This window comes from Nerophis ophidion, linkage group LG10 (genome assembly GCF_033978795.1).
Source record: "Nerophis ophidion isolate RoL-2023_Sa linkage group LG10, RoL_Noph_v1.0, whole genome shotgun sequence".
NCBI classification, from domain to species: domain Eukaryota; kingdom Metazoa; phylum Chordata; class Actinopteri; order Syngnathiformes; family Syngnathidae; genus Nerophis; species Nerophis ophidion.
Window position 1 is genome coordinate 4268882 of NC_084620.1, and position 18146 is coordinate 4287027.

General features: G+C 40.1%; 1 protein-coding gene across 1 annotated transcript; it reads right to left on the bottom strand.

Annotated features, from left to right (window-relative positions):
- Positions 1–26: 26 nt before the first annotated feature.
- On the bottom strand, positions 27–12373 carry dusp16 (dual specificity phosphatase 16). The gene is made up of 7 exons (XM_061912103.1): positions 12182–12373; positions 6586–7119; positions 6362–6500; positions 1558–1721; positions 1337–1496; positions 1147–1270; positions 27–1075 (listed from the first exon to the last, which is right to left on the bottom strand). Exons 2-7 carry the CDS (start codon positions 6811–6813, stop codon positions 148–150), a joined length of 1743 nt encoding a protein of 580 aa, XP_061768087.1. The 5' UTR covers positions 6814–7119; positions 12182–12373; the 3' UTR covers positions 27–147.
- Between the last annotated feature and the right edge of the window lie 5773 nt (positions 12374–18146).

The following is an 18146-nucleotide window of genomic DNA, read 5'->3' on the forward strand; positions in this document are numbered from 1 at the left end:
ATCACATTCATGGTCATTGCAACATGTTGTAACACACATGTGATCACATGTTTAATCAAAGTCAACATCATCATCATGCAGCAAGGAGGCAGAGCTACAGAACATAGTGACAACCTAAAAGCAGGGCAGGGGGCGGCAGAACACTAGTCATGACACCTGGATGAGTTCCAAACTTCCAGAAAAACTGGAGCAAGTTCCGAGCTGTGTCACGTCGTCACGGGAACGTCTGTCCGTCACGCCGTCTCCGAAGTCCATCTGACAGCTTCGTCTCTTCAGTTGCTTCTCGAAGCTGCTCTCTTCGTGCCAGCTCCTGCGAGAGTCGCCGTGGTCTCGCGTCTGTGGCCGCCCACGCCGCCGCACCGCCTCGAGCCCATGCCCACAGCTGTACCCTGCTAGGCTGCCGCCACTCAAGATGGCCGAGGTGGAGTAGAAACGGGTGTTGTCCGAGGAGAGGTACCAGGAGGACAAAGCTGACGTGGTGACGGGCCCCAGCAGGATGTCTGAGTGCCACCCTTTGAGGGCACCGCCGGGGTCCGCCCTGGCTAGGTGCTGCTGGCTCTGTGACTGTCCGAACAGGAAGTTGGCGGTTTTCTCCACCCTCTGAGGCGCGGTACCAGGTGGGGGTGAAGCTTGCTGGGTGGCGTGCACGTCATCCTTGTCTGGACTTTGCTCCGAGACCTCCTCCACAGGAGAGAAGTTACACGCTTTAGCCGTGGCATCTCCTGGCCCGCCATGAGGAACAAAGCCCCTGTGGGCGGCGCCCCCGCCTGGCTCGCCGTAAGCCTTGATATCCAGAGAGAAGGAGCGTTTTAAGCGAGCGCCGTCATCGCCGGCAAGCTGGAGGCCACCGAGGGCCTGAGCTAGCAGACGTTCCTCAGGTGCGCGCTCTACCAGGCAGGGTAGCATGAGGGGCTCCAACACCGCCCCCCTGCTGACATCACGATCTGGAGGCAGATCCACAAAGACGGGCTTCTCTTGCGTGACGCGAGGACACTTGATCTTCTTCTCAAAGTCCAGCAGCTGACCCAGGAAGTTAAAGTTAGGGGAAATGGTCGGCCTCTTCTCCTTGACAAACCTGCAGATGACACAAGGCGGGTCAGAAAAGCGAGACAGCAAGAGTCACGGCGCCGCATGCAAAATAGCGACCTGTACGCCTCATCCAGAGACATGTCCATCCTCTTCATGATGTACGCGATGGCGATGGTGGCGGAGCGGGAGATCCCCGCCAGGCAGTGAACGAGAACGCAGGCGTTGGAGGTCTTGGCCTTCTCTGCAACAGACAAACGCCACATGTCACATGACACCTTCTCCAACGGGTACGAGGCGAGCGGCTGACCTATGAACTCCACGGATCTGTCCAACCACGGCAGGATCTTCTCACAGAAACTGTCATTGACAGGAACTCGCAGGAAGTGAGACTCTGGAATGAAGTCGGGTTTGGGACACGTGTTGCTGGCGTTGAGCACATAGGCGATGGCGTTCTGCTGCATGACATCCTAGGACGACATCGTTGTCATCAGCGCTGCCTAGAGAGGACATGTTCCTGTGTGTGTGTACCTTGTTGAGGACGTCCCGCTGGCAGCCCAGGTACAGGTGAGGCAGGATGCGTGTCGGGCCCGTGTTGGCCACAGGTAAGCACGGTTGTGACATGCACGCGGGAACCAGCACCGACTTGCCCTCACACAGGCCAGGAAACAGGCGGGAAAACTCAGAGAAACCACCTGACACACAGGTAACTAATTACAACCCTTTTATTTTGAAACATGCGGTGTGAGGAAGTTATTGTAAGCCAACAAGCCTACACAAGTGACGACATAAAAACGAAAACATCTACCCATCCATTTTCTACCACATGTCCCTTTCAGGGTCTCGGGGGGTGCGGGAGCCTATCTCAGCTGCATTCGGGCGGAAGGCGGCGTACACCCTGGACAAGTTGCCATCTCATCACAGGGCCAAATACGGATATTGCTTTAGTGCGCTTCAATAAGTACTTAATGAATCACAATAAAATACCTCACAAAGGTAGGTTAAATATTTGAGGATCTTTTTAAGGGGAAAAAAATGAAAAATTAAACCTTCAGTTCTTCTAGCTTAGAACATCTTCCAAACCCCGTTTATTGCAGAAATGGTTGTGTCGAGGAACAGTAAATGTACACAGTTTTATAAGCTGTACACTGACTACTCTTAAGTTAAGTTAAAGTAACTATGATTGTCACACACACACTAGGTGTGGTGAAATGTGTCCTCTGCATTTGACCCATCCTCTTGATCACCCCCTGGGAAGTGAGGGGAGCAGCGGGCAGCAGTGGTACCGCGCCCCGGAATCATTTTTGGTGATTTAACCCCCAGCTCCAAACCTTGATGCTGAGTGCCAAGCAGGGAGGTAATGGCTCCCATTTTTTTTTTTTTTATAGTCTTTGGTATTACTCGGCCGGGGTTTGAACTTCCAACCTACCGATCTCAGGGCGGACACTCTAACCACTAGACCACTGAGTGGGAGAGTAGTAGTACTTCATTGTATCAAGGTGTGGCTGTCATCAAATATTTGCACAAATGTGAGATACAGTATGTACTTACTTTTGTAAGGTCCTGTATGTACCGCTTTTTCTTCTAGGCTTTTTATTGGTGAATTGCAATCACTCCAGTTAGCCACGCCCCTTCTGCTGCATACCCCAGATGGTGACTACTGAGAGTGGTAAGTGTCTATCACTGCACACTAAGCGTCGTGAGTATAACATCTGGGTATTGAAAGTCTATACATTTTGATGTACCATATTTTACGGACTGTAAGGCGCACTTAAAATATTTTCATTTTCTCAAAACTCGACAGTGTGCCTTATAACCCGTTGCACCTAATGTACGGAATAATTTTGGTTGTGCTTACCGACCTCGAAGCTCTTTAATTTGGTACATGGTGAAATGATAAGTGTGACCAATAGATGGCAGTCTACTGACATACAAGAGATTTGTGTAGACTGCAATATGACTCAAGTAAACACCAAAACTGTATACTGTATGTTCCATTGACTAAGAGAAAGTAGCCAAGTTTTTTGCACTTACCTGTATGTACTCAGAAGACTAAGGGGAAGCATGTAAGCGCCACAAAGAATAACTGTACGTACTGAAAGTATACACTAAAAATACTTAAGTGTAAGTACGCAAGCGAAAGGGACTTATGCACTCAAAAACCGAGTGTGAATACGCAAGTGTAATGCACTTCTGTACTTCGAATACTAAGCACACAAGTGTAACACACTTCTGTACTTCGAACACTAAGTACGCAAGTGTAACACACTGACACTGAGAAGACTAACAAGGGTAGCGCACATACTCACTAAAAAGACTTAAGTGTACTGTAAGTATTTAAGCATAACACACTTATGCACTCAAAAGACGAAGGGCCTGATTTACTAAGATACAAACACCAGGCATTGAACAGCGTGTGCAATCTATAAAATAGCGTGTAATATTAGTGGGCGTGTTGCATGTGATTTACTGAGACTGCATGTGCAATTGAAAAGAGCCACAGATCGTCTTAATTAAATGAGGATTTTGCATGTACTGTATGTGGCATCACCACGACGACGCTCATTTACTCAGGGTCTCAACAATTCAAATTTAAGACTTTTTAAAACCATAATGAATATGATTTAAGATCATTTTATATCCATATAAAAGTACAAGTAAGAATATTAATTAATTCACTCCTCTTTCTCATTGGAAAACAAATTGGTTGAAACAACTAAATACACCAGAAGCCTATCTATTGTGACCTAATTTTAAAAATGTTGCAAACATAGCAGTCATCTTTCAGATTTGCCACAGAAGTGTTTTCTTGCAAATGATGCAGTGTGCTTCATATCAGGTGTTTTCAAGTAACACCAACCAGAACGTCAGCAATGGTAGAGGGAAGCACAACAATACACTGACTGTGAAAGTTACAGCTAAAGCTAAATGGTTAACTTTTGCGGCTGTTAGAAATAAACAAACCGATAAAACCAAATACAGTACTACATCCTTATCTGCCATTTTGTATCTGGTGTGTACATTTGTACCTGTTTTTGGTGACTTCTTTGAAAACATTTTGCTAATAAAAGAAGGACTAGTTTTTATTTAGGCATGACAAGATGACATTCGCAAATCTTCCTTGCTTTCCTCACCCCTCCATAAACGGAGTGTAAACACTACACAGCCAACCTTTATAGCTGTTAATGTCAGTTGCTGTATGAATTTGGAGAACAGATTAGGCATGAGAAGCTGACCTGAAATAATATTAGAAGTATATATTTTTGGGGGTTAACTGCTGTGAGTACACTACTACCACATATATATTAGCGTGTACCTGTTTTATTTAATAGTATGATTTCACTAGTAAACATCTCACATAACACTCGAGTGAATCCTTGTATAGTTGTGCAAGTGTTTGTGGCGTTTCAGCATCTTTTGACACCAACTTCTCTCACATTGGTCACTTTTACATTATCATTCCATTCACTTTCACTGCCATGTTTACAAACGCTTCCTTTCTTGATGGCTCCACATTTGGGTCCTAAACACTTTGTTTCCATCCACTGGCTTCAAGCATGCATTAAATTGATCTTTCTGGAGTCATAAAATCATTGAACTTGCACTTACCCATTTTATGCAAGTCATTTGGCTTTGCTGTGGGCTTTTGTTAAGTTTTCTCTGCTGCTTTGCTAAACTGTAACAACACACTAACTCGTGGTGCGTGATTAATTCTGACCGGGCAGCACAGGTAGTCCCCTTTTTAGTTACGTTATCGCGTCCTCAAAAATCGAAACATTTAAAAGTGAGACTGAAGTGTGTGCATGTTTTAGATAAAAGTAAAGTAAACAGATTTTTAAGGCCTTTTGTAATTGTATTTAAGACCTTTGAGATTTTAGGAGAATTTTCGACATTGTGAGGCTTTAAATACAACTTGTAGGCTTTTAAAGACCCCGCAGATACCCCGTTTAATGCACATACATGGCATGCTCCTATTTTGGGTGTTTTACTATGTATTCAAGTATGCAGGAGACATGTACCACATTTTAGACGCAGTTGTGCAGTGTATCTACAATGAAACTGGGGGTGGGGGAAGTCATCGATTTTTACATGCATCGCAATTGGGACATGGCCGATTATAGAATCAATTAGTAAACATCAATAATCCATTTATTAATTGAAAATAAAGTAACGTAGACAGTTCTAAAAATGTGGCTGACTGCAGCGAGCGACCTCACCGAAACATCTGACCAGCTCCTTTATCATAGGGTACTTATGGTCCAGTTTTGCCCACATTTTCATTAATTTAATACAATGTGAGAATTAATTTATCCGTTTATTATTCCACATGAATAGTTTTTTTAAAGTTGCAAATGATAAATGAAACGAAATATAAAACTGCATCAATATACATGAATTAAAAATGCATCAATAATAATTTTATCAAATTGTAGCTCCTGAATCATAATCAAATTGTGAGGTGCCCAAAAATTCCCACTTCTAAATGAAACCCACTTTTTTTCCTTACTTCCGAAGGCGCGTTTAATTGGCTCTTTAACTCCATAAAACACACAACAATGCACACTTACTTTTTTTCTACATTAGATATTTTAATAACATATATTCTGTGACATGATAAAATAATGTTGCTGAATAGACAATATGTAATTTAATTTTTTTTTTTCTGACTATCAAAATGTTGAGACATAGGACAGAGGACTCTCGTCAGTCCATTGTCTGTCTTTGCAGCGTTAGTCCTGATCCTTTGCATGACCTGACAAGTGCCAAATTAAACGCTGAAAAGTCCTCGCGAAACAGTGATCACATTGCACTTGCTAAATAATTATGTTTGCATCGTCTCCTAAAATTTTGCATATTGATGAAGACAGAGACGAAAAATGGCTTGCACGCCTTATTTTGTGTCTTTACAGACGTAATCCTCTTTGCACGCGTTTAGTAGATCAGCTTTCTGTGTGCTATCAGATTTGCACGTGTTTTAGTACATGCACACCTTTAGTAAATCAAGCCCTAAGTATAAATACACATAAGTAACGCACTTCTGTACTTAAAGGACTAACTGTAAGTACGCCAGGGTAACACACTTATGTACTCAAAAGACTAAGTTTAAGTACGCAAGTGTATTGCACTCCTGTACTGAGAAGACTAAAAGTATAACAAGTAAGCAAGCATAGCTCACTTATTCACAAAAAAGCCTTCAGTGTAAAAGTACGCAAGCATAACGCACTCATGCACTCAAAAACTAAATGTAAATACACAAGTGCACTAATCCACACCCTCTGTGTGTTGGTGCGCTGCACGGCAAACTCCGCCCCCAAAACATTGCACGTGCACTCACCCGCCAGCAGGTGCACGGACGGAAAGTTGTGCTCCAGTTTGAGCAACAAGGTGCTGACGAAGCCATCGGCGCTGAGAGAGGACGGGTCCGAAGAACTCTGATCATACACAACTACTTCATGGTCGGCCTGCAACTCCAACTGAACACACACACATATACACACACACACATTAGGCCCAGCAGGTGTTGAGGTGTGTGTAGCAGGAAGTGCAGGAGGTTCTGACCTTGTTGCTGGCCGAGTGCTGGAGCAGTTCTGTGATGTGGACTTTGTCCTGCAGAAGTCTCCTCTTCATCAGTTTGGAACAGTTGACGTTGACGGCGTCCAGGATGTGGGAGGTGTTGTAGTCCACAAAGGGTCTGCTGTCAATCAGAACCACGCGGTCCAGACCGCCCTCCAGCAGCGCCACCAGACCCTCCGCCCTGATGGGCCGCACACTGCCGGGCCTCAGCATGCCCGCTTGTGTCCCCGGTCCCAGGCACGACTCACAGTACTGCAGACCCTTCACTACTCATTACCGCCCTGTCTACTTGTAGCTCCACCCACCAATCGTCGCTTCCGCCTTGCTGTGTCAATGCAGCCAAGTGGTGAAGGTTTCACAAGAAGACATGTTGGCGTCTGGACCTCAGCCCTCCCCCTTCCCCCCCGACAGGCGCCGCTGTCCTCAGAACTGCCCAGTGCGTGTCGGAGGGGGAGGAGTCAAAAGTCAAGTGGTGATGACATCATCATGGGACTTGCTGGCGGCACGGACGCTTTCTCACTGTGGGAGTAAAAAAAGAAGGAAGTGAGAGTGGCGGTCTGCGGCGCCTCCGTGTCATCAACCCTTTTCAAAGTGGAGAGCACACTTTAAAAAGGGTTGACGCCATTAGACCGTCGCAATCATCAATAATCAACATCATGCCCATCTCAGACTCCTCCCATGGCCAGGTGAGCGCTACCATTAGTGATGGGTCTGGCAACACCGATGCATCGGCGCATGCGTCGAGCTCGTGGAGCAAAACCCTGTGTCGGTGCGCGTACCATCCATCCATCCATTTTCTACCGCTTATTCCCTTTCGGGGTCGCGGGGGGCGCTGGCGCCTATCTCAGCTACAATCGGGCGGAAGGCGGGGTACACCCTGGACAAGTCGCCACCTCATCGCAGGGCCAACACAGATAGACAGACAACATTCACACTCACACACTAGGGCCAATTTTAGTGTTGCCAATCAACCTATCCCCAGGTGCATGTCTTTGGAGGTGGGAGGAAGCCGGAGTACCCGGAGGGAACCCACGCATTCACGGGGAGAACATGCAAACTCCACACAGAAAGATCCCGAGCCTGGATTTGAACCCAGGACTGCAGGACCTTCGTATTGTGAGGCAGACGCACTAACCCCTCTGCCACCGTGAAGCCCGCTTTTCGAAAGTCACGTGACCGATATGCGAACTGTGTCGCACTGACGTCCGCACGCCAAACGGTGTTTAGAAGGAAGCGCATCTGTCAACGAGATGCTGCTGCCAACAGAATCGCCGCACTTCTGTCGTTGGTCATTTGTAATTTATCGTCGTCGGAGATCATTTCCGCCGTGTGGGAATATTTTGATCATATATCGGAAAAAAAGGTATTTGTGTTCATTTCCTTGTGGTTTCATCCTGTTCTCTCAAAGTTTCCAGCATTGTCCCACCCACACAACCATCCGATTGGTTGCATTAAAAAACAGTAACGACAAATCTTTTCGACAGCTCAGTTGGTAGAGTGAAGGACTGTAGTTGTTCATGCTGAGTTCCTTAGGGCAGTGGTCCCCAACATTAGTGCCGCGCCGCAAAATAATTTTGTATTCATTTTTAATTTTAAAAATAAATAAATAAATATAAAAAATGTTTAATTTTTTTTATTAAATCAACATAAAAAACACAATTTACACTTACTATTAGTGCACCAACCACAAAAACCTCCCTTTTTCATGACAAAGTAAAAAAAAAAATTAAAAAAAAAAGATCCCCCCCCCCCGGCCGCGAGACAAATTATTAAGCGTTGACCGGTCCGCGGATACAAACAGGTTGGGGACCACTGCCTTAGGGCACTTGTTCAAATCCAGCTCGAACCCATTACCTTTTTACCATGAATTGATTAACGTGGACCCCGATTTAAAACAAGCTGAAAAACGTATTGGGGTGTTACCATTTAGTGGGCAATTGTACGGAATATGTACTGTACTGTGCAATCTACTAATAATATGTACTGTACTGTGCAATCTACTAATAATATGTACTGTACTGTGCAATCTACTAATAATATGTACTGTACTGTGCAATCTACTAATAATATGTACTGTACTGTGCAATCTACTAATAATATGTACTGTACTGTGCAATCTACTAATAATATGTACTGTACTGTGCAATCTACTAATAAACGTTTCAATCAATCAATCAACCAATCAATCAATCAACAGTGCGTATTCAGAGCGCATGTAAAAAAATAAAAAAAATTCCCAGTCTACAAGTATCCTCATTCACAACACGTTCTCTTAGATTTCCATGTTATGATGAATTATTTATTGACTGTATCTAAAAGATAAAAATATATTTTTATTCAAATTAAAATATGAAATCATCCTAAATGAAATACAATCACTTGGTTTATATTATTGCATATACTAGGTCAGGGGTCACCAACCTTTTTGAAACCAAGAGCTACTTCTTGGGTACTGATTAATGCCAAGGGCTACCAGTTTGATACACACTTAAATAAATTGCCAGAAATAGCCAATTTACTCAATTTACCTTTAATAAATAAATCTATATATAATAAAAAATGGGTATTTCTGTCTGTCATTCCGTCATACATTTTTTTTCCTTTTATGGAAGGTTTTTTTTTTGTAGAGAATAAATGATGAAAAAAAAACACTTAATTGAACGGTTTGAAAGAGGAGAAAACACGAAAAAAATGAAAATTTAATATTAAAACATAGTTTATCTTCAATTTCGACTCTTTAAAATTCAAAATTCAACCCCAAAAAAAATGAAGAGAAAAACTAGCTAATTCGAATCTTTTTGAAAAAATTTAAAAAAGAATTTACGGATCATCCTTAGTAATCTTTCCTGATTAAGATTAATTTTAGAATTTTGATGACATGTTTTAAATAGGTTAAAATCCAATCTGCACTTTGTTATAATATATAACAAATTGGACCAAGCTATATTTCTAACAAAGACAAATCATTATTTCTTCTAGATTTTCCAGAACAAAAATTTTAAAAGAAATTCAAAAGACTTTGAAATAAGATTTAAATTTGATTCTACAGATTTTCTACATTTGCCAGAATTTTTTATTTTATTTTAATCATAATAAGTTTGAAGAAATATTTCACAAATATTCTTTGTCAAAAAAACAGAAGCTAAGATGAAAAATTAAATTGAAATGTATTTATTATTCTTTACAATAATAAAAAAAATAATACTTGAACATTGAGTTAAATCATGGGTGTCAAACTCTGGCCCGCGGGCCAAATGTGGCCCGCCGTGTAATTTCATTTGGCCCTTGGGGCAACATCAAATTAACATTAGAGCTGGCCCGCCGGTACTATACAGCATTCACCGCTAATACTCATACTTGCCAACCCTTCCGAATTTCACTGTCCCTCCCGAAACATTCTCCCGATTTCCACCCGGACAACAATATTGGGGGCGTGCCTTAAAGGCACTGCCTTTAGCGCCCTCTATAACCTGGCGTCACTTCCGCATTTCTTCCATACAAACAGCGTGCCGGCCCAGTCACATAATATATGCGGCTTCTACACACAGGTATGTGAATGCAAGGCATACTTGGTCAACAGCCATACAGGTCACACAGAGGGAGGCTGTATAAACAACTTTAACACTGTTACAAATATGCGCCAAACTGTGAACCCACACCAAAAAAGAATGAAAAACACATTTCGGGAGAACATCCACACCGTAACACAACATAAACACAACAGAACAAATACCCAGAACCCCTTGCAGCAATAACTCTTCCGGGACGCTACAATATAAACCCCCCGCTACCAACAACCCCCGCCCCCCCCATTTATTTTCAAATTTATTAGCCTGTGGAAAAAGTTAATGTTGATTTTTACCCCAGAAGGCTGCAAATAGAAAAGAGGCATTTAATTTTTTTATTAAAATTGTATTTAATATGCCTTTTAATGTTTTTTCCATTTGTTTTTTGAAAGTTAATTTTGCACTATTAAGTTATATAAGCGTTGCTTGTTCCATATTCAGTGTTAAAGCAAATTCAGTGTAGCAAACTGAGCAATATTTATTGATAACTACAAAGTTATGTAAGCCTTGCTTGTTCAACATTCAATGCAAAAGTTGTCCGGGTCCCTTTTAAAAGATTCATTTGTGTAACCTTGCTTGGCCCGCGGCTTTGTTCACTTTAAAATGTTGGCCAACTCTGTGTTTGACTTCGACACCACTGGTTTAAATTGTCAGGAAAGAAAAGGAAGGAATTTAAAAGGAAAAAAGGTATATGTGTTTAAAAATTCTAAAATCATTTTTAAGGTTGTATTTTTTCTCTAAAATTGTCTTTTTGGATGTTATAAGAAGCAAAGTAAAAAAAAAAAAATGAATTTATTTAAACAAGTGAAGACCAACTCTTTAAAATATTTTCTTGGATTTTCAAATTCTATTTGAGTTTTGTCTTTCTTAGAATTAAACATGTCGAGCAAAGCGAGACCAGCTTGCTAGTAAGTAAATAAATAAAATAAAATAAATAGAGGCAGGTAAATGCTGCTTTTTGAGCTATTTTTAGAACAGGCCAGCGGGCGACTCATCTGGTCCTTACAGGCTACCTGGTGTTGGTGACACCTGTCCTAGGTCATAAAATCAGTGTCAGTTGAGTAGGTCCATGTGTTGCCTGTAGGGATGTTTAATGTCCAGCAGATGTCAGTATTTAGTGACACAGTATCAATACAGTTTTGCAATGTGTCGAAACGCTACATGACGCCTGATCAAACCATCACTAGAACTACCGTCACTAGAACTACCGTCACTAGAACTACCGTCACTAGAACTACCATCACTAGAACTACCATCACTAGAACTACCGTCACTATAACTACCATCACTAGAACTACCATCACTAGAACTACCATCACTAGAACTACCATCACTAGAACTACCGTCACTAGAACTACCGTCACTATAACTACCATCACTAGAACTACCGTCACTAGAACTACCGTCACTAGAACTACCGTCACTAGAACTACCATCACTAGAACTACCATCACTAGAACTACCATCACTAGAACTACCGTCACTATAACAACCGTCACTAGAACTACCGTCACTAGAACTACCGTCACTAGAACTACCGTCACTAGAACAACCGTCACTAGAACTACCGTCACTAGAACTACCGTCACTAGAACTACCATCACTAGAACTACCATCACTAGAACTACCATCACTAGAACTACCATCACTATAACAACCGTTCTCACCTGACAAAGGTTCAAGTGTGCCGCCAATCAGGACTTTGACCTGCTGGTTCAACCTGATCAGAGTGGGCGGGGCAGACTGCTGGCCAATCAGAGCACAAGGTTTAAACTTCTTCCAATTTTACCTACATTTCAAAGTTTGGAGGTCATTTATTACAATAGAATAAAGCTGCATTAATTCAAAGTTTGACTAATGTTCAGCTTTGACTGCTAACTATGGTTCAAGTAGGCCCACTTAAGCGGAAGAAAGAGTGCAAGTTGTGAGGTACTAGGACTAGTAGTACTACTAACTTGTTGGGACGACGAAGACTAGACAGACTTGTGACGCTGAGCACAACATTCTCAACTCACCGTTGGAAATGTCGACGTCGGAGTCAAATGGCGCGTCGACGGGTCGGATTGTGGACAAGACGAACTTTGGAGTCCGCCGGGGACCCGAATTGAGTCGAGAAGGAGAAAGTGGAAGTTTGAGAGAGTCTTTGCTCAGATGAAGTCACGGCCGTGAAAATAAAAGCATTACGTCATCCGGGGGAGCTGTAGCCTCTTAAAGGCGCAGGCACCTTATTTCCACTGAGCCGGGTTACCATAGCAACACACGTTGGCGGCTCACAAGAGGCAACAAACATGAATAACTACGTAAGTCTAGAAGTATAGGAAAATAAAACAATGAATATGTGTAGAAGTAGAATGTTTTATTAGAGTGCATGTTGACTGGTGTCAGCAGGTTGTAAATAAACCTCAACCATTGACAGCGGATATGGAAGAGGAAGTACGTCACGTCACCACCAGGCGGCCATCTTGGTAGGGGCCAGGTTTACAAACAGGCCAGGGGTGTCCTGACTTTTTCCACTGAGAGCCGCACACAGAAAAATCAAAGCAAGCTGGGGCCATTTTGATATTTTTTTATTTAAAAAAAAAACAATACAATATATGTATACAAATATACATTTAGGCCTCCACTCAGGCTTGATCCCGGTGACACCAAAGGGTTTTGGTCAAAAAAATATAAAAAAATGTCATTATTCAGGATTATTATTATTATAGGCTTAAATCTCTATTACAGTGGTTCTCAACCTTTTTTCAGTGATGTACCCCCTGTGAACATTTTTTTAGTTCAAGTACCTAATCAGAGCAAAGCATTTTTGGTTGAATAAAGAAGTAAAATACAGCACTATGTCATCAGTGTCTGATTTATTAAATTGTATAACAGTGCAAAATATTGCTTATTTGTAGTGTTTTTTTCTTGAACTCTTTGGAAAAAAGATAGAAAAATAACTAAAAACTTGTTGAAAAAAAAAACATGTGATTAATTATAAATGCAGATTTCTCCACATAGAAGTAATCATCAACTTAAAGAGCCCTCTTTGGGGATTGTAATAGAGATCCATCTGGATTCACAAACTTCATTCTAAACATTTCTTCACAAAAAAAGAAATCTTTAACATCAAAATTTATAGAACATGTCCACAAAAAATCCATCTGTCAACACTGAATATTGCATTGTTGCTTTTCTTTTCACACTTTATGGACTTACATTCATATTTTGTTGAAGTATTATTCAATAAATATATTTATAAAGTATTTTTGAATTGTTGCTATTTTTAGAACATTTTTTAAAAATCTCACGTACCCCTTGGCATACCTTCAAGTACCCCCATCTGAGAACCAGGTGGCGACTTGTCCAGGGTGTACGCCGCCTTCCGCCCCCGATTGTAGCTGAGATAGGCGCCGGCGCCACCCGCGACCCCAAAAAAAGGGAATAAACGGTAAAAAAATGGATGGATGGATGCTTTAGATCAGTGGTTCCCAACCACCGGGCCGCCGTGGCCCGATTGGTACCGGGCCGCAGAAGATTTTTTTATAAAAAAAATTAATTAATTAATTAATTTTTTTTTTTTTTTTTTTTTTTCTAATAAAATCAACATAAAAAACACAATATACACTTACAAATAGTGCACCAACCACAAAAAAACTCCCTTTTTCATGACAAAAACGTCCTTTTTTCGTGACAAAGAAGAAAAAGAAAAAAAAAGGACAAATTATTAAGCGTTGACTGGTCCGCGGATACAAAAAGGTTGGGGACCACTGCTTTAGATCAATATTAGGTCTACCTGTCAATATTTTTTTTTAAATTAGTTGTATGCTCTTTTTGTCAAAAAAAAATATTTTTTTTCTATAGAAAAAACACAAAATATGCAATATTTTCACCCAATAACATTTTTAAGTGGAATATTTTAGATTATATAATAAGTGTATCTTAAAAATGTCAATAAGTCATAACAACATTGATTTTAATTCATTTTTATTTTTTGAGCAATGATACTTAAAAAAAAATCACACTTGATTGATTGATTGAAACTTTTATTAGTAGATTGCACAGTACAGTACATATTCCGTACAATTGACCACTAAATGGTAACACCCCAATAAGTTTTTCAACTTGTTTAAGTCGGGGTCCACGTTAAAATGATTGGGGATCCAAAAGGGTCCTACTCATTAAAGTGTTAAAAAAAAAATTATAATTATTTTGTTTACTTTTAGCACAATAATCTCAAGATCGACTTCTGATATATTCGCCAATTATAAGTTTTATTGTTGTTTATGTTTTTTGTTTGTTCGTTTTAAAAAAAAACGTGTGGCAAACATAAAATATGCAACATTTTACTCAAAAAATATCTCAAAGTGGGACATAATTGGAGCCTTAAATAGGTCAATAATTCATAATGACATTGATTTTGATTCATTATTTTTTTTAAGAAAGAAACAGCCTGCATGGCAGCTTTGTGTTAGTAAGAGTCAAAATTGCAACATTGTCTTGTTAAATCTCACCTGTTTGCTGTTTTTTACCACTGTTTATGTTTGTATTTTTTTAATCGTATTTTTCGAAAAATTCCCTGCGAACCGCACATTGGACCCCCCTGATAGAGGCAATGCGTGTATATTGAAAATTAACCGTAAATTGCTATTTTTTAACTAATTATAATGCTTCATTTCAAAAACCAAAACATTTCCTGTTTAGAAACATTTGGCGGCACACTTCCGGGGGACTCAGTGAGGAACCGTATAACCACAGAAATACTCGCTGCCCTTGCTAGCTGAGGCGAGCCTTAAGTACGCAATTGAAAGGGGCGCGTCCTGGCATCCACTTATTTGTGTTACAATGTTGGCTGGATAAATGAGGGCGTGAGACTGTAGACAAGTCCGCCTTTTAATTGCAATCACAGAAATTGTGCTGTTTAGCTAACAGACACATCGCAACTGCGCCAATATACTTCCTGCTTTCTTGTTCTAGCTTGGACTGGGACAGCGTGCAAGATCGCCACTGCCCTCTGCAGCCATCCATCTTCTTCCGCTTATCCGAGGTCGGGTCGCGGGGGCAGCAGCTTAAGCACGGATGCCCAGACTTCCCTCTCCCCAGCCACTTCGTTTAGCCCAGGCCAGCCGGGAGACATAGTCTTCCCAACGTGTCCTGGGTCTTCCCCGTGGCCTCCTACCGGTTGGACGTGCCCTAAACACATCCCTAGGGAGGCGTTCGGGTGGCATCCTGACCAGATGCCCGAACCACCTCATCTGGCTCCTCTCCATGTGGAGGAGCAGCGGCTTTACTTTGAGTTCCTCCTGGATGGCAGAGCTTCTCACCCTATCTCTAAGGGAGAGACCTGGAAACTCATTTGGGCCGCTTGTACCCGTGATCTTATCCTTTCGGTCATGACCCAAAGCTCTTGACCATAGGTGAGGATGGGAATGTAGATGAATCGGTAAATTGAGAGCTTTGCCTTCCGGCTCAGCTCCTTCTTCACCACAACGGATCGGTACAACGTCCGCATTACTGAAGACGCCGCACCGATCCGCCTGTCGATCTCACCATCCACTCTTCCCCCACTCGTGAACAAGACTCCTAGGTACTTGAACTCCTCCACTTGGGGCAGGGTCTCCTCCCCAACCCGGAGATGGCATTCCACCCTTTTCCGGGTGAGAACCATGGACTCGGACTTGGAGGTGCTGATTCTCATTCTGGTCGCTTCACACTCAGCTGCGAACCGATCCAGCGAGAGCTGAAGATCCCGGCCAGATGAAGCCATCAGGACCACATCATCTGCAAAAAGCAGAGACCTAATCCTGCGGTTACCAAACCGGAACCCCTCAACGCCTTGACTGCGCCTAGAAATTCTGTCCATAAAAGTTATGAACAGAATTGGTGACAAAGGACAGCCTTGGTCACCTTTTGTCTCCCCATGTCTAGCATTAAAAGATTACAGTTGGTACAAAATGCGGCTGCTAGACTTTTGACAAGAACAAGAAAGTTTGATCACATTACGCCTGTACTGTATATACCTTTATATACATATATACATACATATATACCTATACTGTATATACCTTTATATACATATATACATACATATATACCTATACTGTATATACCTTTATATACATATATACATACATATATACCTATACTGTATATACCTTTATATACATATAAACATACATATATACCTATACTGTATATACCTTTATATACATATATACATACATATATACCTTTATATACATATATACATACATATATACCTATACTGTATATACCTTTATATACATATATACATACATATATACCTATACTGTATATACCTTTATATACACATATACATACATATATACCTATACTGTATATACCTTTATATACATATAAACATACATATATACCTATACTGTATATACCTTTATATACATATATACATACATATATACCTTTATATACATATATACATACATATATACCTATACTGTATATACCTTTATATACATATATACATACATATATACCTTTATATACATATATACATACATATATACCTATACTGTATATACCTTTATATACATATATACATACATATATACCTATACTGTATATACCTTTATATACATATATACATACATATATACCTATACTGTATATATTTTTATATACATATATACATACATATATACCTTTATATACATATATACCTTTATATACATATATACATACATATATACCTTTATATACATATATACATACATATATACCTATACTGTATATACCTTTATATACATATATACATACATATATACCTATACTGTATATACCTTTATATACATATAAACATACATATATACCTATACTGTATATACCTTTATATACATATATACATACATATATACCTTTATATACATATATACATACATATATACCTATACTGTATATACCTTTATATACATATATACATACATATATACCTATACTGTATATACCTTTATATACACATATACATACATATATACCTATACTGTATATACCTTTATATACATATAAACATACATATATACCTATACTGTATATACCTTTATATACATATATACATACATATATACCTTTATATACATATATACATACATATATACCTATACTGTATATACCTTTATATATATATATACATACATATATACCTATACTGTATATACCTTTATATACATATATACATACATATATACCTATACTGTATATACCTTTATATACATATATACATACATATATACCTATACTGTATATACCTTTATATACATATATACATACATATATACCTATACTGTATATACCTTTATATACATATATACATACATATATACCTATACTGTATATACCTTTATATACATATATACATACATATATACCTATACTGTATATACCTTTATATACATATATACATACATATATACCTTTATATACATATATACATACATATATACCTTTATATACATATATACATACATATATACCTATACTGTATATACCTTTATATACATATATACATACATATATACCTATACTGGCTTCCTGTGCACTTAAGATGTGACTTTAAGGTTTTACTACTTACGTATAAAATACTACACGGTCTAGCTCCATCCTATCTTGCCGATTGTATTGTACCATATGTCCCGGCAAGAAATCTGCGTTCAAAGGACTCCGGCTTATTAGTGATTCCTAAAGCCCCAAAAAAGTCTGCGGGATATAGAGCGTTTTCCGTTCGGGCTCCAGTACTCTGTAATGCCCTCCCGGTAACAGTTCGAGATGCCACCTCAGTAGAAGCATTTAAGTCTCACCTTAAAACTCATCTGTATACTCTAGCCTTTAAATAGACCTCCTTTTTAGACCAGTTGATCTGCCGCTTCTTTTCTTTCTCCTATGTCCCCCCCTCCCTTGTGGAGGGCGTCCGGTCCGATGACCATGGATGAAGTACTGGCTGTCCAGAGTCGAGACCCAGGATGGACC